The sequence below is a fragment of the Euwallacea similis genome, chromosome 20 (assembly GCF_039881205.1).
Source record: "Euwallacea similis isolate ESF13 chromosome 20, ESF131.1, whole genome shotgun sequence".
In the NCBI taxonomy this organism is placed as follows: Eukaryota; Metazoa; Arthropoda; class Insecta; order Coleoptera; family Curculionidae; genus Euwallacea; species Euwallacea similis.
This window is the reverse complement of record NC_089628.1, coordinates 3,103,779-3,124,149: the sequence shown is the minus strand read 5'-3', so window position 1 is coordinate 3,124,149 and position 20,371 is coordinate 3,103,779. Positions and strand designations below refer to the sequence as shown.

The following is a 20,371-nucleotide window of genomic DNA, read 5'->3' as shown; positions in this document are numbered from 1 at the left end:
CATATGAGAAAAAATCGTACTACTTTTTGATGAAATTTAATTGATATTACACCCGCAGCTTGACAATGATCAATGATTGAAATTTATGAAAAACTCAATCAACAAAGCGGATTTTAATGTTCTTATACCTTTTAGCTGAACCAATAATTCTGGACACCAACATGAAGGACGGTTCTCGACCAGAGTCCTTGGACATTACCTACATCGTACGAGGATTTGCTAATCCCCCTCCAACCGCCACTTGGACTCTTGACGTGAGCAATCTAAGTGTTCAAATATTCGTTCTTTGATTGGTCGTTCTTCAGGGCAAAGAGATTAAGCCGGACAGCCACCTTCGCATGACTGCCAGCCAAAATGGCGAGGAATTTAAACTGGAAATACTCAAGTTGGAGCTGAAAGACGCAGGCGTTTACGAATGCACTTTAAGCAACCCAGTGGGGGCGATTAAGCAACGGGCGGTCTTGGAAGTTACACGTAAGTTTCAAGATTCGTTATTAAAATTTTGGACGAAATGATGAATACGCCAGTAAAAAAAATTGCGGATCCTGATGAAAATTCGAGAAGGGGCAAAGTAAATACAAAAGCGCTAAGTGGTAAAGTTAACTCAATTTGTTCTTATCGAAAGATGAAGGGTAAACAGGCATAAATAAGGAGGAGAAGGTGAATGTACAGAGGGAAAAACTTCCTGTGACGAAATGATGAATGCGCTTTCAATGGATTCAGGTTAAATTTTATTCGACTTCTGAACAAAAATTACAACTAAATTTGCGATTAATACTCAATTTTCTCATAGCCGAGTCGGAATTGCGCAGGCCCAAACTGAAGCAAGGCCTCGAGGACCAAACTGTTGTTAAAAAGAACGGAATCACATTTAAGGCTGTTATTGTGGGCGAACCCGTTCCTGATATTACATGGTACGTCAAATATCGAAAAAACTCAACTTGTAAGTGGATTTTATTCTAGGCTAAAGGATGGTAAACCAATCTCCAATGCGGACTTCGAGAAGGACAAAATCATTTTGGAGACCGAGGACCATGATATTGAGGACGGGCTCAAAGAGTGCACTTTTTCGCTGACTATTCCCAGATGTGAGTGATTTTCTAACTAAAAAAATTGCTGTAAATCGGGGAGTTGCAGGCGAAAGATCCAATGGGGGCAAATACACGATTCAAGCCAAGAACAAGTGGGGACAACTGGAGGATTCAGCTCAACTTACCATCGTCCTTAGACCGGAAATTGAGGGTCCTGAAGACGTCAAAGTGGTTCCTGGAGAGGCCACAGAGTTCACAGTGGTCGTGCAGGTAAAAACCTGATATTTTCAGTTAAAAATTTCTATAGAAAAACTTTAAATCAGGCAAATCCGGAGGCTCAAATTTTATGGATGAGAGACGATAAGGTCATCAAGGCTAGCGACTTGATTTCGATAGTGGAAGATCGGGCAAATCAGACGTATAAGCTTGTGTTTCATAAGGTCATGTTAGCGGATGAGGGCTATTACAAGGTGGTGGCTAAAAACGATTTGGGAGAAAACAGCTCAGAGGCTCGGCTGAAGACGATTAGTAAGTATTTTTAGCTTATTTTGAACGGTATTAATGGGGTTTTTGGAATATTACAGAAGAGGCGGAACCAACGAGTAAGTTCGGTTGATATTTGCGCTTTGTTTGCTTTTGGCTTTTGTGCTGAAGGCTGGAATATATGAGAATGCATTGCGCTACTGCTTAGGGTGGATCTCCCTGTAGATTATAAAAGAAAACTGATAATTTCGTTGAAATCAATCATATTTTGAATTTTAATATTTTTTCCATAATCGATCGATGGAGGGAGGCCACCCTCTATATTGGCTTTAATACTCATTCATCACCATACTTAAAGTCTGTCTTTCCCTCTCTAGCCGAAAGGCCCAAATTCATTACCGCCCTAAACGACGACCAGGTCGAGGATGGAGGCGAATTCAGCGTGATGGTACGTGCAGACGGTCTGCCCAAACCCGAAATTAAATGGTTCCTGAACGGTAAGGAAATCGTCCCTGACGAGAACCACCAAATCGTCACCTCCAAAGGGGACAGTCAGGCCACCAGCACGTTGACCGTCACCAACTACAACGAGAAGGATGTCGGAATTGTACGCCTTTTTAATTAAAAAAAATCGAATCTTATGCAGATATCTTCCAGTACAAAGCCATGGCAATTAACGTGGTGGGAGAAGCCGAGACCAACGCACGCATCTCCATGGTGCAAACCCCGCCCACTTTGTCCAAGAAGTTAGATCGGAACTTAGACGTCAATGAGGGCGAACCGCTGGAGTTGAGGGCTAAAATCGGGGGAAGTCCCAAGCCGAAGGTGATGTGGTACAAGGATGGAGAACCCATATCCCCGGACGACGATCGCATCAGAACCACCATACTCCCAGATGGTACTGTGAAGCTCAATATTGACCAGTGCAAAGCCTCGGACAGTGGAGCTTATAAGCTTGTGGTGAAGAACCCTAATGGAGAAACCGCCTGCTTATGCGCAGTTGCAGTAGCACGTGAGTATTTTTGGTACCGCGCTTACATCGTCAAGAAGTTCTACGATGATTAATCATTGCTTTAAATGCTTAGTAGTAGTAAAGTGCTTTTAGAGATCAAATTGTCGTTTTATTTTGCTGCCTTAATTGCTTTACAGATCAGGTACGTCCAACCTCAAGAAACTAATCAAAACCCTATTCTTCTCACTTTGTAGCCAAACAGACCCGACCCAAGTTCCTCAAGTGCTTCAAAGACCAAAAGGTGCCTCTGGGCAAAGAAATGCGATTGGAGGCTAAAGTGCTGGCCTATCCTCCCCCAGAAATCAAGTGGCTCAAAGACGGAGTACCCATCAGACCCTCGTCGAACATCCACTTTGAGAATCACCCAGATGGACGTATAGCTTTAGTTGTGGATGTGATGAAGCCCGAAAATGCCGGACATTACGAACTCAAAGTAGACTCAGTTTTATTCAATGACGACTCACTTTTTAAGCCGATCGTTGCAGGTTACCAACAAGCTTGGTGAGAGCGTAGGAGAAGCTCTAATAACCACAGAACGAAAGCCTACTAGGCCTCAATTCATTCAAACTTTATTCCCGCAAACCGTGGTGGAGGGATTTCCGGTGAGGCTAGAAGTCAAGGCTGAGGGCTTCCCTGCTCCTACGATCACATGGACCCGCAACGGGGCCGAAATTATTTCGGATAACAAACACGTGAAGATCATCGAAAATCCTGATGGTGAACATACAAAAATTCGCCTTTTTTAGTATTTCTATGAATCTCCCTTATAGGTACTTCTGCGCTTGTCATCGACGCATGCGACCAAATGCGCGACGCCCTCACTTACAAGGCTGTAGCATCAAACTCTGCCGGAGACGTGGAAACTGCCGCACCTCTTACCATCCAATCTTCAACCAAGCCGGACGAACCCGAAGAACGGCCCATGTTTTTGCATAAACTCAAAGATATCTCTGTAGATGAGGGTCAACAATTAGTGCTCGAAGCTCCGTTTACTGGAAATCCTATTCCTACTGTTGAATGGACCAAAGATGGAGTCCCTATCGAGGCCTCGGACCGTGTTCTGATGACCTGCGACGGACGCAGGGTAAGTAAAATGATTCGTTCAGTGTATCGTGGTAAATAAAGTAAAGTTTTTGAGTTGCAGGTGGGATTGAAGATCGACAGAGCGACACCTGCGGATGCAGGAGTTTATGGAGTCACCATTACTAATCCACTCGGACAAGAGTCCACAGAAGGTAAAGCTACAGTGAGGAAAGTCTTCCAGCCTCCGGCGTTTACGCAAAGGTTTACGGATCTACAACAGGTGAGTTTCGAGGTTTTTTTTGGCGATTATTCTACTCAAGGTTCTCAATTATAAATTGTTCCTTCCTCCGTTAGTTTATTTCTCTCTTGTCTAAATTTCTCTGCAAAATTGCCTCATTTCTCCTCATGTTCTTCTTTTATGTTTATATTATGTCTCTTGGGACTATACCAAAAAACTGTACCAAGGTGCCCCATTGCTAGAAAACTAGACTTTCCGATACAGGATTTGCTTTCCAGCTTCCAAGTCGTGACGCGAAGTTCCCGTGCAGAGTCACCGGAGTACCGCAACCCGAAGTTACTTGGACCAAAGACGGAGAACCATTGCAAGAAAGCGATAAGTACCATATTAAAAGAGATGGAGATGTCTGCTGTTTGTACGTCACAAATTGCCAACCTGAAGACGCAGGAGTATATAGGGCCACCGCCACCAATCCCGAAGGGCAGGCCGTTTGCACTGCTTCCTTGGAAGTTGTCAAGGAGATGTTAGTTATGCTTAAAAATGTCGTTTTCAAATCCATTTATTGAAATTTGATTGCAGAAAGTTCCAGCAAAAGATTGAGCCTCCGACGTTCTTGAAACGCATCGGAGACACTGAGTTATACAAAAGCATGACTGCGAAGTTTACGGCTTGCGCCACCGGAATTCCCGAACCGGAAGTTGAGTGGTACCACAACGACGAGAAAATTTACCCCTCCAGCAGGATTCGCATGGACAAGGACACTGCAGGTCTTTTGCGATTGACAATTTGCGGAGTGGATCAGGACGATTTGGGGAAATACTCCTGCAAGATTTTCAACGAGCACGGCAGCGACATTTGTCACGCCTCGCTCAAGTTTGACGAAGGATTAGAATCAAAACCAAAACGTCCCATGACCGATCAGTATACAGATTTCGACAAACACAAACGTAGCGGGGCCCCGGTGCCTCTGGCAGACCCTCCGATCATTTCTCAAATGACCGACAGACACCTGACTTTGTCGTGGAAACCCTCAATACCTTCCGGTCCAAGAGAACCTGTAACTTACCAGCTGGAAATGTGCGAGCTGCCCAATGGGGATTGGTTTACAGTGCGCACTGGGATCAGAAGCTGCACCTGCGGGGTCAGAAACTTGGAGCCATTCAGAGATTACAAGTTCCGAGTGAGGGTGGAGAATAAATATGGAGTCAGTGATCCTTCACCATTTGCTGTGACGCACCGACAGAAATTAGAGCCGGATTTACCAAAATTCAAGCCTTACTTGCCTCCGGAGATTGACTTCAGGCCGGAGACTTCGCCCTACTTCCCTAAAGACTTTGATATTGAGCGGCCCTTGCATGATGGAATGGCGCAGGCCCCGATTTTCTTGAGACAGGAACATCCGACACAATACGGCGTTAAAGACCAAAACACCAATTTGTTTTGGTTCGTGTATGGGTACCCCAAACCCAAAGTCAGTTTCTACTTTAACGATGAGTTGATCGAGCCTGGAGGTCGTTTCGATTGGAGCTACACGAGGAACGGACAGGCCACGTTATTCATCAACAAGTAAGTCAATTAGATTGAGTATCTCTGTCTAGAGTGAGGAATTGCACAAACGCGCCTTGAACTTGTAATACTTTTCAGGATGCTGGATAGAGACGTGGGCTGGTATGAATGCGTGGCCCGAAACGAGCATGGTGAAGCCCGCCAAAGAGTGCGACTGGAAATCGCGGAAGCGCCCTACTTCATTCAACGTCCGGACATCCAATACGGTCTCGTAAGAGGACGTGTGCAATTTACCGCACGCATCGTGGGTGTACCGTACCCTGAGATCAAGTGGTACCGCGACTGGAAACCCCTGGCGCCTTCCAGCAGGATCAAAATCACCTTCCGCGAACCCGACACCGCCATTCTCACCATCAACGATGTCATCTACAAGGACGAAGGTCTGTATTCGGTCTCGGCACGGAACGTGGCCGGTACGGCTTCCGCCTCCGCCATGTTATACGTCGAGGATGATGATCGGGAGTACGGAATCAGGACGTACACCAACATATCCCCGATCAGGCCACATAAAAGACCCATTACTGATTATTATGATCTTGGAGATGAACTCGGCAGAGGCACTCAGGGAATTACCTATCACGCAGTGGAAAGAGTCAATGGTAAGATAGATGAAGTTCTCATAGTGGGAAATTTATGACGAATTCAAAAATTTCTCTACTCTCGTGTCTACGTAATGAATTTTTAATTAGGTCGCAATTGGGCCGCGAAGATAATGCATGGTCGCGGTGAGCTGCGTCCCTTCATGTATAATGAGCTGGACGTCCTGAACCAGCTACGCCACAAGAAATTAATTTCTCTGCATGATGCGTTTGAGACTGACGACACTTTGGGCATTATCATGGAATTGGGAGCCGGAGGAGAGCTAGTTCCAGACTATTTGCTCCAAACCGACTATTACACGGAGAGCGATATCGCCGGATTCATGAGACAGCTGCTTCAGGGCCTGGAATACATGCACGGGCGGGGATATGCCCATATGGGTCTTAATGTAAGCGAACATAAGAACTTTTTCCACCACGCCTCCATCCTTTTCGCCAAGATTTATGTATACTTTTGACGAGAAATAACATTTATATCGTACTTTCATGCTATGTGCCACCTTGTTCATTCGGCATTACATTGCGCCTCCACTCCTTGGTCTCACTGCAGGTAGAGCTTCGCGAGATCGCGAGACCGAGGTTGAGACTACAATTCCTTGTTCGAAGCCAAATCTAAAGCTATCTTGGTCTCAGCGCGAGTTCATTTATCGTTTCATTTTTCTTGACTATATGGTGGAGGCGAGATTATTTGCCGTTTTATTTTTCTACACTATATGGTGGAGGCGATGTTATATTGTCGCGGTTAGTTGTCTGGATACTCATAGCTAACATCTGTTTCAGCTCGGAGATCTGTTAATCGCCCATCCCGGTGGGGACGATCTCAAAATCACTGATTTCGGCCTTTCGAGACAAATCAGCATAGCACATTTATATCCCCTGATGTACGGAATGCCCGAATACGTGAGCCCCGAGTGCGTCAACAACGAGGGCGTCGGTTTCGGGCATGATATGTGGAGCGTGGGCATCATCACCTACATTTTGCTCTCAGGAAGATCCCCATTCAGAGGCGCTCACGACAGGGAGACTCTGACGAGAATTCGCGACGGCACGTGGTCGTTTGACGACGAATGGTGGTGCAAATTCAGCCCCGAGGCTCGTGATTTTATCACCAAACTGTTGGTATACCATCCAGACGGAAGAATGGACGTGAGGACCGCTTTGAGGCACCCGTGGCTTGAGAGATGCGACAAGAGATACCAGGACGAGTACCAAATCAGCAGCAGATACTTGAGAGATTACTGGACCTTGTATAGGGAGTGGTATGACAATGCATCGTGCAGAAGCTGGTTCCGGCGTAGACCACTAGAAGGAGCCTTCACTCATCCCTCCAAGATGGTTTATCCGCCCGGGGAGGTTTACACTCCCAGACCATCCCCACCGAGAGATAAAGCTCCGAAAACGAGAACATGGGAAGATCATCTGCCCTCGAGGTCACCTCTCAACTACGAAATTGGAGTCATTAAGTCTGAAAGCCAGTAAGTGCTTCAACTCGAAATTGTTGGTATATTATGGCAATTCTCTGCTTAGTTATCAGAATGGTCCAGACACATATCTACTGCAACTGAGGGATGTGGATTTCCCGGTGCGGCTGCGTGAGTACATGAAAGTGGCCGTTAATAGAACACCAGGGTCTTCCTATATCATGTCAGATGACAACGGCTACGATTGGAGTGTAAGTATAATTTTCTTTGTATGTTTCAAATACAATTTGATCTTCTAACAGACCCCCATAATTCGGGAGAGGCGCAGATTCACCGACATAATGGACGAGGAGATCGACGACGAAAGGAAGGCACGTATTAACAAGTACGGTGCCACTGATACCCCATACATCAGAAGATTGAAACGTGAGCTAGGATCAAGGTTGGACACCTACGTGGAGGCTGAAGCCTTTTTGGAGAGCAAACATGAAGGCAGAGGGCCCTTCTTCCGGGAAAAGCCTCAAATGACCGCCATGGTTGAAGGAAAAGATTTGGAATTAACTTGTTTAGCTGTCGGAGAACCCACACCTGTCGTGCAGTGGTTCAAGTAAGTTTGAAATTAGATAAAATTGACATCTTTACTGATAGTGTTCATACAGAAATGATTCAATCGTGGCCGAATCCCACCGCATTAAAATCTTCACGGACGCAGAAGGGAGGTCGCATTACCGCCTTACTCCGGCCCTGGCCTTCGACCAAGGCATGTACAAAGTAGTGGCCAGAAACAAGTTGGGCCAAACCATTACCAGAACTCGAATCGTCCTGGGTTTGATTCCCGATGAGCCTGACAGTCCTGAAGTTCCCCAACTCTCCGACACCGAAGTTTTACTACAATGGCGTCAGCCCAAACACGATGGAAATTCCCCGGTTATTTGCTACAGGTTTGTATTTTTTTTTAAATTGAAAAAAGAGTAACACTCGGATACTTTTAGGTTGGAATATAAAGTGGCAGACGAAACAGAGTGGATTAAAAAAGCTGACAATATTGACCACGAGTTTTACTTGGTCACGGGGTTGGAACCAAGCCAGACCTACATATTCAGACTGGCTGCTAAGAATTCAATTGGCTGGAGTGATCCAGGGGTGCCTACAGCTCCAATATTGACGAAGCCGGAGGGTGCTGAAAAAATTCAGTTAAGCAAGGCCATGGCCCATTTGCAGGCCATCACAGACAGCGGAAAAGAGGTGGAGGAGGAAGTTCCCTTTAAAAACAACTATAACGTGGAGAATGAGCCTGTTGAATGGGAGCATTCCAGCATTCAGGAACATTACAATTTCATTTCCGAAATATCGAGAGGTGAGCAAGCAATGAGATGAATTTTCTATGGTCAATTCACACATTGAATGACTCTGCAATGTAAATAAATGTGACGCACGGTGCCTTAGTTTACAACTGAGCGCTTCAAATCTGAATGCAGACTTTTGATACTTTTAATGTGTTAGGTCGCTTTAGTACAGTGCTGAAAGCAGTGGACAAGCGCAGTGACATGGTGGTGGTGGCCAAGATCCTGGACATGACCACTCAGAAGCAAAAGGATGATGTTGAGGGAGAATTTGCCGCCCTTCGCTCGCTGAGACACGAACGAGTGGCCAGCTTATTGGCCGCTTATCATTCCGGCAACAAGGCAGTTTTCATCCTGGAGAAGCTTCAGGGAGCTGATATTTTGACTTATCTGGCCAGTAAACATGAGTATACTGAGCAGGCTGTGGCTACTATAATTAGTCAGGTAAGTCTTCCGTATTTCTTCTTGCTGATCAGTTATAGATAGTGCCTAAGTACATCTCCTATCTCCTTCGCTACTTTCAAGGGTTTCTTTTAGTTATAATGGTGAATGGATATTTTTCCTGATGATGGTGAAGGACACAGACCCAAAAGTTATCTTTAATTTATTACGATTTGATAATATTTCCCACTTAGGTCCTCGACGGTTTACAGTACCTACACTGGCGTGGTTTATGTCACTTGGACCTCCAACCCGACAATGTCGTAATGGCGAGCGTACGCTCCCTGCAAGTTAAACTGGTCGATCTAGGATCCGCCCATAGAGTAACCAAGCTGGGGACGAAAGTCCCTGTCCTCGGACATCGAGACTATATATGTACGTTTTTCCCCTTTAGAAAAATGTTTATTAATCCATAAATTAGCTCCAGAAGTGTTGGCGGAAGAGCCTGCATTCCCACAAACCGACATTTGGACGGTGGGTGTTCTCGCCTATCTTATGTTATCGGGGACAGTGCCCTTTAGGGGAAGCGATGAGAATGAGACGCGGCAAAACACTCTTTTTGTGAGGTACAGGTTCGAGCATCTCTACCAGGAAGTGTCGCAAGAGGCGACCAGATTTATTATGCTCCTTTTTAAGCGACAACCAAAGTACGTTCTTTATTTGAGTACCAACTTCAAAATGATTTGGTGCGGTTTTCAGTCACAGACCTACGCCGGAAGAGTGTCACGAGAACAGGTGGCTGCTACCCACGGATTATATGATTAAGAAGAGAGAGAGAAACGTGTTTTTAGGACATAGGATTAAGGTAAATTTTAGTTAAATACTCCCTCATGGAAAACGGCTTCACCACCATTTCGTCAGAGCTTTTTTAATTTCCGTTTCACCACCGTTAGGACGAAATTTGCATTAAGTTTAAAATGATTTTGCAAACTTTGCAGGAATATTGCGAAGAATATCACTCACAAAGGGAAGCCTCAGCTCAGTCGTCAACTAGTGAATTGGGCGGCAAAGCTCTCTTTAGATCGCACAGTATACAAGAGGAACTATTGACTTCGCCTTAGATAGGACTAGCTAGTATTAAAGTTATTTTGTATATAATTATTTATTGTTATTTCAATGATGCTATTATCGAAGGATATAACAGCCTATTTTTTGATGATTATTGAATATTATTGTTGTTAGTTCTGAATAAAATATGGTTTTTGTGCAGACATGATTTTTGGAAAGGAATTTTTCCTAAAAATGAATTTTTGTGTTTTAAATGTTATGTTATTCCAAGACGTTACATTACTACATTTATAACCTTGTTCTTATTATTGTTTTAAGAGTTATTTATTTCAGTAAATAATTGTTTAAAATCCCACTGAAGCTTTTAATTCACTAAATAAAAACACATATTTCCTTAATAATTTATAGTCTGGATGTGCTCAGAAAGGGCCTTCATTGGGTCCTTCTTGAATGTTTTATTCTTTAGAATCGCCTTAAAAGTCTTCACTCCTTGAATCAGCTCCTTCTTCCTAACTTTGGATTTCTGAATACCTTTCCTTTTTGGTTTAGTAATATTATACTTGACATTAGGTTTCTGTTTAAAAAGATTTTCTAATGAAGGTAGGGCATCCCTCAAGGCCTTTGTATTCCCTAGTAACAACAAATAATTAAAGCTCAGTTCCAAAATCACTCGGGTATGTACCTATTATGGAAGCTTTCTTTCTTTCCTTCAATTCCTGTTTAGCTTGCTTTATCACATCCATCTTCTTCAGAAACATTTCTCTACGCATTCTCAATTTATCTTTTTTAGGCAAGCGACTCACTTTTGAACTCACAGATTTTTGTGATTTGACGTCGTCTGTGTCATCAGATAATTGAGTTTTTAGATCTTCAAAATTGATGTTGATGTTGGCAAATAAATTGTCCGAAGGGGTTGAAAGGGGTGGTAATAAGGGAGTCTGTTTTTTAAGAGGTGGTTGAAGAGGCTGGACTTGAGTAGTTTTAGTTGCAGCATGGTACTTTTGTCTCAATCGTCGCACTTTACCCATTGAAAAATTACCACTATTCCTACCACTACTATTCCCAATTTGCCAGTAGTGATATTTAGATCGAGATGTAATATTCTCTTTTCAGGGAAACGAAAAACCAGCAAAAACAATTAAATTTTATCCAAAATGAAGAGTAAAAGAGAGCAAAACAATTTTTTCTTTAGGTTATGTTGACATAAAACGCCTTATCGGAAACCACCATCTACCATTAATTCCAAACTTAAACTATTTCTCCTCGAAAATAACTCCTCACATATTCGGCCAAATGTGTATATATAGTTGCCTACCTTTCAACAGAAGTAGAACAGCTGATGCCCATCGAAGATGACAGTGAGAGTGACAATTAATCAACAATAGTGGTAGACTTTCATATTATGCTTTTTTTATAATTTAATAACTAAAAATAAACAAATACAAAATCGTCATTGCCAATATCTACTTATTTTCAGTATGTAACGATTGCATAAATATCTTTTAACAGAAATTGCGATTAGTGCTGCCAGTGGTGTAACGTCACGGTTAGTTTTAAGGGGCCCCATTTAATACTATAGGTATTTTTGCCAAATCACAGCAATTACGTGTTAAAGAATTCAAGGAAGCCTTTATTTGACAGCTGCTTCAAGAATGGCCAACAAGTGTAAGGCAAGTCAGTTAAGCAAATTATTTATTTAAAAATTCCTGAGAAAACCTTTAGGAAGTATGCCATACTGCTTCAATCTCACCACTTTGAAACAGAAACTTTTAGAGCTCAAGTGTCTTGCATGAAGAGTTTAGCCCTTATTTATATAAGAAAAATGAATAAGTTCTAGTGCACCAAGAAGATATTTTCATCACTCATTAAAAATAAATTTATTCCTTTGTAAAAATCATAAAAACAACTATGAATGAAATATTAGGACTGTGGGTGTTCCTGCAAAAGATGCATGTCAAATGACCAAGACATCCAGCTGCATGTGGAGATAGAAAACTTGAAACAGCGATTGCTAGAAAAGGAAAATCATATTGTCATGATGGAAACTAATTTCCTCAACGAGGCTAACAAGTTTCCTACTGGGGAACTTGGAGCGATAAAAGAGGAACTTCTCACATGGCAGGATAAATACAAGAGGTAAAAGTCTGGGTAAAAGAATCTAAAGAACTTTTTAATAAATATTTTTAATCACTTTCATGACATAAACCATATTTCTAGGTTGTATGAGGCTCATAGAAGAGTCCAGAGGGTGAACCAAGGGTTGGAGGATAAACTACTCAAGTTAGTGGATGTGTGTGAAACTGACAAAAGTACCTTAACTAGAGACGTCGCTACTTTGTCACGAAATTTAGCAGAAGCCAACTATGCAGTGAAGAAGTTAATGGAGGATAATGTGCGTTTAAAATATCAAAATTTCCTGAGCAACATTTAATTTTTACCATTTTTCAGGAACGCTATAAAAAGGACGTAAGTCTGGCAATACAGTTTCTGCAATGCAAGCAAACAAACTATGTTGCCCATCGCTTTGATTCTGTAAGTAAAACTGCATAGCAGTACCTAATAATTTTTTATAATGAGCATTCAATGATTCCAGCTGCCACCAGAAGTACAAACTCAAGTCTCAGTCTACATGAACAACAAGAGAAAACCAACTGAAGAGAAGGCGAGAGCCTCACAGGAACCGAAGAGCATCAAAGTGCCAATCCCTACGTTTCCCCCCACTGCCATGGTGTATTCTGTGCCAAAATCCCCAAAAGAATTGGACAGAAGAACGTTTGCTGATGATCCTGAACAACCGCAAGTTGACATAGTTTCAGCTGCGATTATGGCAAAAGGTTTCAGCAAAGAAATTTAATATTTGAATTTTATAAAATTTAACTTATTTCAGTTCTGGAAGAACGACAGAAAGAGAGAGCTTTGGCGAAACATTGCGACACTTGCACTTGTGCCAAAAACTTGAAAATAATCTATGAGGTGTCCCACCATCATGTGGGAATGCAAACTGGGAATGAGTACAGGGACAATGTCTGCCTGAAATGCAATGAGCTTATGTCTGTGACAGGGCCCCCAGTGGTGGTAAAAGCCACAGAAGAGAAACCCGCGAGAAGAGCATCACCCTATCCAAATTTGGTAGTCCCACTGCCTGTTTGCGAAACCAACGCTACTCAAAACGTGGTCAAAGTACAGCCAAACAATTACTGCCTTATAGAAAAAGCCCAATCAAGCCCTAAGTCCATTGGCAGCGAATTAAAGGTAGTAGCTGTGGATAATAGACTCATACAAACCAAAGAGTTAATTGATTTTAATGAGGCGAATAGAGATGAGAAGCACGATCAAGAAAAAAGGTGAGTGGATTGATACCCCTGACATTTCTTTTTCTATGTGAAAATAAATTCCAAAGGTCTACTGAGATACCACCTATGCATATAAGCCCCATACGACCTCAAACTGGGTCAAATAATATTTTATTAGATAACGCGCAAAACACTGTAACTCCAGTGTTATTCGCCCAAGGGATAAGTGAGCAACACTCCTCCCAGGTATGATCTACTTAGTACACTTTAAGAGCTGTTTATGACTGTGTTGAAAGTTGCATGTCTACAAAGGAGATTCTTAATTATTTTTTAAGTTATATTCCAGTAGAGCGTTGTTTGTTTAAGGCATGCAAAACACGCATCTTCAAGCGATCATTTAAGACTTTTTACCCATGTGATTATACAGCATTTATTTTAGCATGATATATTAAATAGTAGCACAGTTTGTAATGTTATTGCTTGAATAAACCATAGGCAAGTTATTGCTTCGTCTTTTTTATATTGCTATATCCCAGCTTGCTCTCATTGAGTGGGTCCACAAAATGAACGATGCAGAGTTACTAAAGTGACTTCCAAATACTCCTTAAATTTGACAAAACCCTACATTTTTTAATTGTGAATACTATCTTCTAAATAATGCTCTCAAATATTGAAAATCCATTAGCAGGTAATGGATTTGTATGTCATGTAAATATTTATTATCTTTGGATAATTATTGTTTAGGCTTTAAAGGTCACATTGAAAGTAAGCTTATTATTAATACACCTGAACTAATGGATCATAGAAATAGATTGGCATCAACCAATAAAAATCTCCAGAGGGATATCTTCAAAATCCATCTAAAAAGCGTATTTTTAAACTATCCTTATTAAATCAATTAATGCTTATTTCTGGACGTCCTGTATCTGCACATCTGTCATTACAATTTTCCTCAAACCTTTTCCTAACTATTAAATCTCTCATCAAACCAAAAAGATGAACCTAGCATGACGCTGCCGCATGACTACTTGAATACTTGATATGCGTATTGTGGGTTCCCTACACTGAGGTGCTATTTCTTACAAAATTTACTACGTTTCTATCGTTGACGGTTAAGCTTAAGAGATTAGAGGAAAATAGAAGTTTATTGCTTGCTATTAGTCTGTACATTTCAGCCGTTCAAATAATTTTCACTACCCTCGAAATTATCTCTTATTAGCAACCGCAGCCAACTTCTCTCACAAAACCAGATTCTTCCATATCCAGTTACAACAGCAAGCGCATGAGCGTCGTGAGCGAAAATTCCACGCAACATCAAAAGCGCATAGACGACTGGGTTCAGGTGCGAATCACCACTAGAAAAATGCAATTTACCTGCAACAATTAACTTGCAGATAACCGTAGACAACGACAATATTAGCAGTCCAGAAAACTCGCGAATGGAAGACATGAAAATCGATGCGAGGACCGAGAGAGAGATCAAACTGGACAAGGCCCGGTACGCTGAGATGGAGGAAAACGTGAAGAGGTTCCTGTTTGGGGAGAGCGACTTTTGGAAGACCGTTGAAATTGGGAAACTGAAGTACAAGAGTTATCAGGAGAGTGAGAAGGGTAGAGAGATTTCGAGGGAGGGCAGTCGGACCAGTTCGCACACTGAGACAGAGATTTAATTTTTGATTAAGAGACATTTTCTTGAGTGTGCGTATCAACTATTCTGAATAATGAACTGTGATCGAAACCTACACACAACCAAAAAAGTATTAAATAGGTATTTTAGATTCGTATTCCTTCTAGGTTTAAGACTACGCCGAAATGATATATCTACCTACTCCTTATGCATCTTCCATATTTGGTAAACGTAGGTTTATGAATGGTAGTCTTATAATATAGACGAAAATCTAATTTTCATAACACATACATACATATTTTCGACGTGTGAAATCTGAGACACATTATACGGCAGTAATGCAGTGAAATATTTTTATGACTCTTTATTGTAGCGAGCAATGTGCATGAGTACTAAACTACATACTTTATTCTTGCCATAAGCTGTAGTGTAATAAAAATTGATGTCATAATATACTATAGTTTTGTTTATCTGTTCGCTCCCATACGGGGCGTTTTACGGCGACTTCCCGGTTCGGATCCGATTTTCGACGGTTTAAGAAACGGTTAGATTTTACATTCTCGTTGATTTTTAACGATATTTTACTTAAACCGACAATAAAAACCTGATTATTTACCTATTTTTGACTCTGAAGCCGTTGCGCGGGCGGACCCCACGCGGACACAAACAACCTCAAAACTCCATAAAAACAAACCGTAGGGAAAAAACTGCAAGAAAAAAAAGGTATGAGGTGCCGAAACACTGAAAACACTAGTGGGCAAAAATAAATTTGAATCGCATATATCACCCATGACACCTGTGGCCCGAAGAGGACAATCATCTTCTGAAGTACCGTCCTCTCACCACGGAACACCCTGTACAATTAAATGACAAAAAAGTGAACATGAAAGGCCGAAATCTGTGTGCGCAGCAATGGCCCGTGCCGCATGCACCTACCGCAAGTTCTACTCTCTACAATCTACAACGCTCAGTAGTTCACCGGTTGCTGCGGAAACAAGCTGGCGACGTCGACGTCGGACGAGAACGACGGCGCGCGTCGAAAACGCAAACGTCGGTGAAGGGACTTCAAACATCCCCTTTTCGGTTTGGTGAAATGTGACTGTTTTAAGTTCCACTATCAGTACCCTGGAGTGAATATGACAGACTTTGACTGGGACATTCAAGATGACACCACTTGGGAGGATTTTTTCGGTAAGGCCACGCTCCCTGGTAATGGGCTGTAGTAAGGGCAAAAGGGGGATTTCCTGCCAGTCATAGGGTCAAGGTTGCTGCGGAAGTTGTGAATGATAACGAATAGCACTTGAGCAATTCGATGCGCCGTTTAGAATTTGGATTTCGTGGCGTTACCGGTAGATACAGTAAAGAACTAAAAATACAAATGTGAAAAGTCTGGTAAAATAACATCACTACTGCTCCAGGAGGCAGACATAGAACCCACTTATAAATAGACAAGAGCACCGATTTCAAGCGTTTCACCGAAAAGTGTCGTAAATCTCGCTGTTTCAAGAGTTTTAATGGGCGCTCCTATAACTTTTGAGCGCTTAGGTAAAGCAGCTAACAAAACAAACACTATTTTATCCATAAATTGCGATGGTACCGTGATGAAAAAAGCCCGTGGTTATGGCCATTTTGCGGCAATGGTCTTGCGGAGCGTGCACCAATTTGCATATCAAACGCAGAATTCGCAAAAAAATGCAGTTGCGTGTCGCCGTCCCATCGTCGGTCAATTAAGGATCTTGACTGACCAGTTTGAATTCACCGGACAGCTGCATTTTTCTTGCGGTTATCAGTGAAGGCTCTGATTTAATTTAAGGTCAAGGATAGCACCCTTTGGGCGATAAGAGATGATCAGTCGCTCAAACTGCTGCTTTAGAGATATTTCACTTGTCTACATCAGTGGCCAGAAAAACACATAAAAATTAAGTGGCCATCGAAAAATGTGATTCGCGTCTAAGTGGTTAAGAACCGGATTATAATTGCTAATTTTAACAGTAACTTAACTGTCATGCGACCCAACGAGGGCAATCGAATAGAAATTTTGAACTTTGAAAGTGTTCAGATGTGAAAATTACAAGCCGCAACATGTCGATGCTGCCTCTTTCAAATCTAACTATCTATGGGAGGATTTTCCCCCCATATTCGCACGCTTTAGCTCAGTGACCATTTGAGGTCACCACAACGGCAAAATTAGGAACAAAATGGGCCACAGAAAAGTTTTTGGCCCGATTCCGCCTCTCTGCAAAGTATCGACAAAATCCCCTGCATTGAGCAATGTGTCATCATTTCGGGATTTCAATTTTCACGGTCATAAAATGGAGAATTATGCAAATTTCGTCCGAGAACCATATCGTTCCGTAAAGGTGGAACGAATGGAGAACCGCGGTCGGAACGCGATAAATTGGCATTTTATTGGTCCCGCACCATCAGAACTTCGATTAGGCCTTCGCATTGTGACCGGCACTGTTCAAATTGAATTCGCTTATGGGCAAAAATTCGGGTCCCATGTGGGCGTGCAAATCGAGAGTTTTCAAGGCGAAACATCTCGGAAAACGCACTTATTTCGGCTCGATCCTGTGCATCCCATTAAGCTGGTATATTATGTAATAATAGAACGGTGGCCCAGTTTCCAATTAAAATTCAGCGTCCGGTTAAGCTTGTTTTATACACACAAAATTGCGAAACTTTATAAATATTTTGAGAGCGACGCAGAAACATTTTAAAAGGGCGGCACGGGTTCGAAATTGAAACCGAATTTTTGGGGCAGTTTCTGCGATGCACAAATAAAACAGAATACAGAAAAACATGAATAAAACATGCGGCTTCTTAATGCCGCGGTTAGGCGACTTCCTAACTGCTTGGAATGCGACTCATCACCGAAAGATTGAATACAATGACCAAATGCAGGCATTGAAAACTAAAACAATCGGAAACGGGAAATCACAAAATTAAATCACAAAACGGAAGGTGTCTCGGCGTGAATGAATTACCAAGTAGCGCTGTTTTCTCCCACGCAAGACAAGAAATTACGTTAAGGTTTTTGACAGAACAATAGTTCAATTCCAACAGGAAAGCAAACCCATTCCGGATCGCCAGGAGCTGTTAGAAATATGTGCAAAGAGTTCCGATCGGTTTGCCGCGCATATTCCTGACACACTCTGACAGCCCGGAATCGGCTTGCTGCGCAAGTTCCTGACAGTCTCTGACAGCCCGGAATCGGTTTGCCGCTCTGCTGGAACAGCCCCAATGATAAATTACATTACTTTCTGACAGGCCATAAAACAAATGGACGAAATAATTAGATAAAACAGGTTGACAGCTTTAAAATGAGAAAGAAATATTAAAGAGACATTACGGTGCGTCTCTATGGAATATATGGCGCTATCTGATTACGTCCCGTACTTTAAACGCCCAGCCAACATGTATATATTACCCAGTTATAATATATGGTTATAGCATGGTAGAAGGTATACACCACTTTGTTCTCAGTACAAACTAGGTACGCATATATTAAAAAATGGTCCTGAATACAACAGAATGCAATCTCGTCGAGCATCTGGAATATTAATTCTTATAATGTTATTGTGTGCCACGGCATTTTTCTGACATTCCCATTTTATTAATGCGAGCGGTCAAATAGAAACCGAAGCGACCCCCAGGCATTGTCCTTTTAAATTGAATTATTAGCGACATTTAAGTTATGCAACGTCGCTACGAATTATATTCTCTCCATCGGGCCTGCGGCCACATATTTCTAGCAAAATTGATGAGCATGCCTACAGAAAAGGTTATTTCCTCGTATTCCATTAAATTTACAACCTAACCGTACTGGCACTATCAAAATATCAATATCCTACCATTCCTCATCTCCCATTGTCGCCCATCTTCGCACCTTGATGCATGGGCATTTCACATACGGCCGGCCAACGCGACGCTTCTAACTGTAAACCCGCCGTAAAATTGTCCACCGAGATTATGCTAATGGACCCTCGGCTACCCCGAGGGCATTCAAATAAACATTTCCAGCCCAGAAGGAATGAAAAATCGTGGAGCCCTACGTATACAAGAAGTTTGGCCCGTAAATCCTACCTGCCCACTTGCTGGCCGGTGGCGCCCATAAAGACACTACCAACGGATTTTTTTTGTACAGTTAAGCAAAGCGCGAAATGGGAATACAGGTACGGAGTTCGTGAGATATAGGTGTTGGGACCAATGGACTGCGTAGGTCAATGGAAGAGTGCATGTAATCATGAAGTTGTACTTACCAAATTCTAAGAAGGATCAACAGCGGGTCGAGGGATGCTAAAGGCTTGGGGATGCGGGTATGCGAGGCGGCTATGGACGATGCCTCGGCAGACATATTGCAGCGTGCGTCATTTATCTTAAAATACCGATGCATATTAATTTATGTCAAAATTTAGCCATTAAATCTTCGAATAAACTTAAAAATGAACTTGCTATTGATTTTCAAGGTCACTAGCAATGGAAATAGCGTTTGCAACTGTCTTACGCAAATTGGCGCGTTATGTCACACAAGTTTTTGGGGTTATAGACATGTTCACATAGGTTGTAGACTATTAATGCATAATATAGCTTTTACCTGCGTGTTATTTACGCTCGAACACTGCTGGAATTGTGATTATTTTAGTGCGTACTAATTCTTGCACTTAATGTTACGAGAATTATGAGAAAAAACGCAGAGGCACAAACAAAAGAGAACAGATGCTACCGTTCAACTGTTTTTCGTGGAGATTTTTTATAATCCGCGGTTACATCCTAGAGGGAGCCAGAAGGCTGGAACACAGGCGACTTGATCGCAACCGTCAATTGTTTCAAAAATTTAACGTATAATCGATTTTTAGTGAGTAATGTGTCTATTAATTAGTGCATTAATATGTACCTTATGGTCATAATAGCAGCTTGCTGCCCTCATAGAATGCCCAGATTTCTACATTTTGGTAAGTTCCAGTGTCCAGACATAAAATATTTTTATAGTGGTTATCGAACACTTTTCCTAACCCCTGATTTATTCCTACGCCAGTAGAATTCTCCTGGAAAACTTTACCAAAGCCCCCTCCCGTGGTCCCCCGCCAGTTGAAACCCATTAAGTTTTCAGCACTCGGGCGTTGAAAATAAACCGCGAAATTTAGCAGGCCTCCCGAACACAACCGCCGACAGGTTGAAGTGGTTTTTGCCGACAACACACGATATCGCGTTTGGTAATTTTTCCCGCAAACCACTTTCGGTAAATATTAACCGCTCTCGAATACCAACGAATGGAAGAAAGTG

At 42.2% G+C, this 20,371-nt stretch overlaps 4 protein-coding genes across 13 annotated transcripts in view; 3 read left to right on the top strand and 1 right to left on the bottom strand.

Annotated features, from left to right (window-relative positions):
* Nucleotides 1-10,366, top strand: part of Obsc (Obscurin) — a 30,671-nt gene extending 20,305 nt beyond the window's left edge. For 9 of the 10 annotated variants that reach the window (XM_066400033.1, XM_066400032.1, XM_066400034.1 and 6 more), the window contains 27 exons: nucleotides 136-254; nucleotides 306-474; nucleotides 794-914; nucleotides 964-1,088; nucleotides 1,138-1,301; nucleotides 1,355-1,559; nucleotides 1,616-1,633; nucleotides 1,892-2,121; nucleotides 2,172-2,526; nucleotides 2,721-2,959; nucleotides 3,012-3,243; nucleotides 3,297-3,610; nucleotides 3,671-3,829; nucleotides 4,066-4,310; nucleotides 4,367-5,353; nucleotides 5,432-5,952; nucleotides 6,043-6,341; nucleotides 6,733-7,427; nucleotides 7,480-7,624; nucleotides 7,676-7,980; nucleotides 8,033-8,314; nucleotides 8,366-8,730; nucleotides 8,877-9,160; nucleotides 9,352-9,532; nucleotides 9,579-9,804; nucleotides 9,857-9,962; nucleotides 10,096-10,366. In XM_066400033.1, the coding sequence (XP_066256130.1) occupies nucleotides 136-254; nucleotides 306-474; nucleotides 794-914; nucleotides 964-1,088; nucleotides 1,138-1,301; nucleotides 1,355-1,559; nucleotides 1,616-1,633; nucleotides 1,892-2,121; nucleotides 2,172-2,526; nucleotides 2,721-2,959; nucleotides 3,012-3,243; nucleotides 3,297-3,610; nucleotides 3,671-3,829; nucleotides 4,066-4,310; nucleotides 4,367-5,353; nucleotides 5,432-5,952; nucleotides 6,043-6,341; nucleotides 6,733-7,427; nucleotides 7,480-7,624; nucleotides 7,676-7,980; nucleotides 8,033-8,314; nucleotides 8,366-8,730; nucleotides 8,877-9,160; nucleotides 9,352-9,532; nucleotides 9,579-9,804; nucleotides 9,857-9,962; nucleotides 10,096-10,218 (7,214 nt within the window). In that variant the 3' untranslated portion in view covers nucleotides 10,219-10,366. The remainder of the gene's footprint in view (nucleotides 1-135; nucleotides 255-305; nucleotides 475-793; nucleotides 915-963; nucleotides 1,089-1,137; nucleotides 1,302-1,354; nucleotides 1,560-1,615; nucleotides 1,634-1,891; nucleotides 2,122-2,171; nucleotides 2,527-2,720; nucleotides 2,960-3,011; nucleotides 3,244-3,296; nucleotides 3,611-3,670; nucleotides 3,830-4,065; nucleotides 4,311-4,366; nucleotides 5,354-5,431; nucleotides 5,953-6,042; nucleotides 6,342-6,732; nucleotides 7,428-7,479; nucleotides 7,625-7,675; nucleotides 7,981-8,032; nucleotides 8,315-8,365; nucleotides 8,731-8,876; nucleotides 9,161-9,351; nucleotides 9,533-9,578; nucleotides 9,805-9,856; nucleotides 9,963-10,095) is intronic. The other variant, XM_066400035.1, reaches the window with a different exon arrangement.
* On the bottom strand, nucleotides 10,215-11,401 carry LOC136415466 (ribosome biogenesis protein SLX9 homolog). Its single transcript, XM_066400049.1, has 2 exons — nucleotides 10,848-11,401; nucleotides 10,215-10,795 (listed from the first exon to the last, which is right to left on the bottom strand). Exons 1-2 carry the CDS (start codon nucleotides 11,191-11,193, stop codon nucleotides 10,560-10,562), a joined length of 582 nt encoding a protein of 193 aa, XP_066256146.1. The 5' UTR covers nucleotides 11,194-11,401; the 3' UTR covers nucleotides 10,215-10,559.
* A 133-nt stretch (nucleotides 11,402-11,534) lies between these two features.
* LOC136415503 (uncharacterized) lies at nucleotides 11,535-15,511 on the top strand. Its single transcript, XM_066400091.1, has 9 exons — nucleotides 11,535-11,835; nucleotides 12,090-12,301; nucleotides 12,383-12,557; nucleotides 12,614-12,697; nucleotides 12,759-12,999; nucleotides 13,053-13,509; nucleotides 13,566-13,704; nucleotides 14,678-14,800; nucleotides 14,853-15,511. Exons 1-9 carry the CDS (start codon nucleotides 11,818-11,820, stop codon nucleotides 15,126-15,128), a joined length of 1,725 nt encoding a protein of 574 aa, XP_066256188.1. The 5' UTR covers nucleotides 11,535-11,817; the 3' UTR covers nucleotides 15,129-15,511.
* A 546-nt stretch (nucleotides 15,512-16,057) lies between these two features.
* The window catches only part of LOC136415733 (uncharacterized), a 41,142-nt gene continuing 36,828 nt past the window's right edge, over nucleotides 16,058-20,371 (top strand). The window contains exon 1 of the mRNA XM_066400503.1: nucleotides 16,058-16,276. Within this exon, the coding sequence (XP_066256600.1) occupies nucleotides 16,222-16,276 (55 nt within the window). The 5' untranslated portion in view covers nucleotides 16,058-16,221. The remainder of the gene's footprint in view (nucleotides 16,277-20,371) is intronic.

Coding starts and splice junctions, on each gene's coding strand:
- LOC136415466 (XM_066400049.1), bottom strand. CDS start 11,193: ATGGGTAAAGTGCGACGATTGAGACAAAAGTACCATGCTGCAACTAAA. Junction 10,796..10,847: donor AAAGAAAGCTTCCATAATAG/GTACATACCCGA, acceptor TGTTGTTACTAG/GGAATACAAAGGCCTTGAGG.
- LOC136415503 (XM_066400091.1), top strand. Junction 12,558..12,613: donor AGAAGTTAATGGAGGATAAT/GTGCGTTTAAAA, acceptor ACCATTTTTCAG/GAACGCTATAAAAAGGACGT. Junction 12,698..12,758: donor TTGCCCATCGCTTTGATTCT/GTAAGTAAAACT, acceptor CAATGATTCCAG/CTGCCACCAGAAGTACAAAC.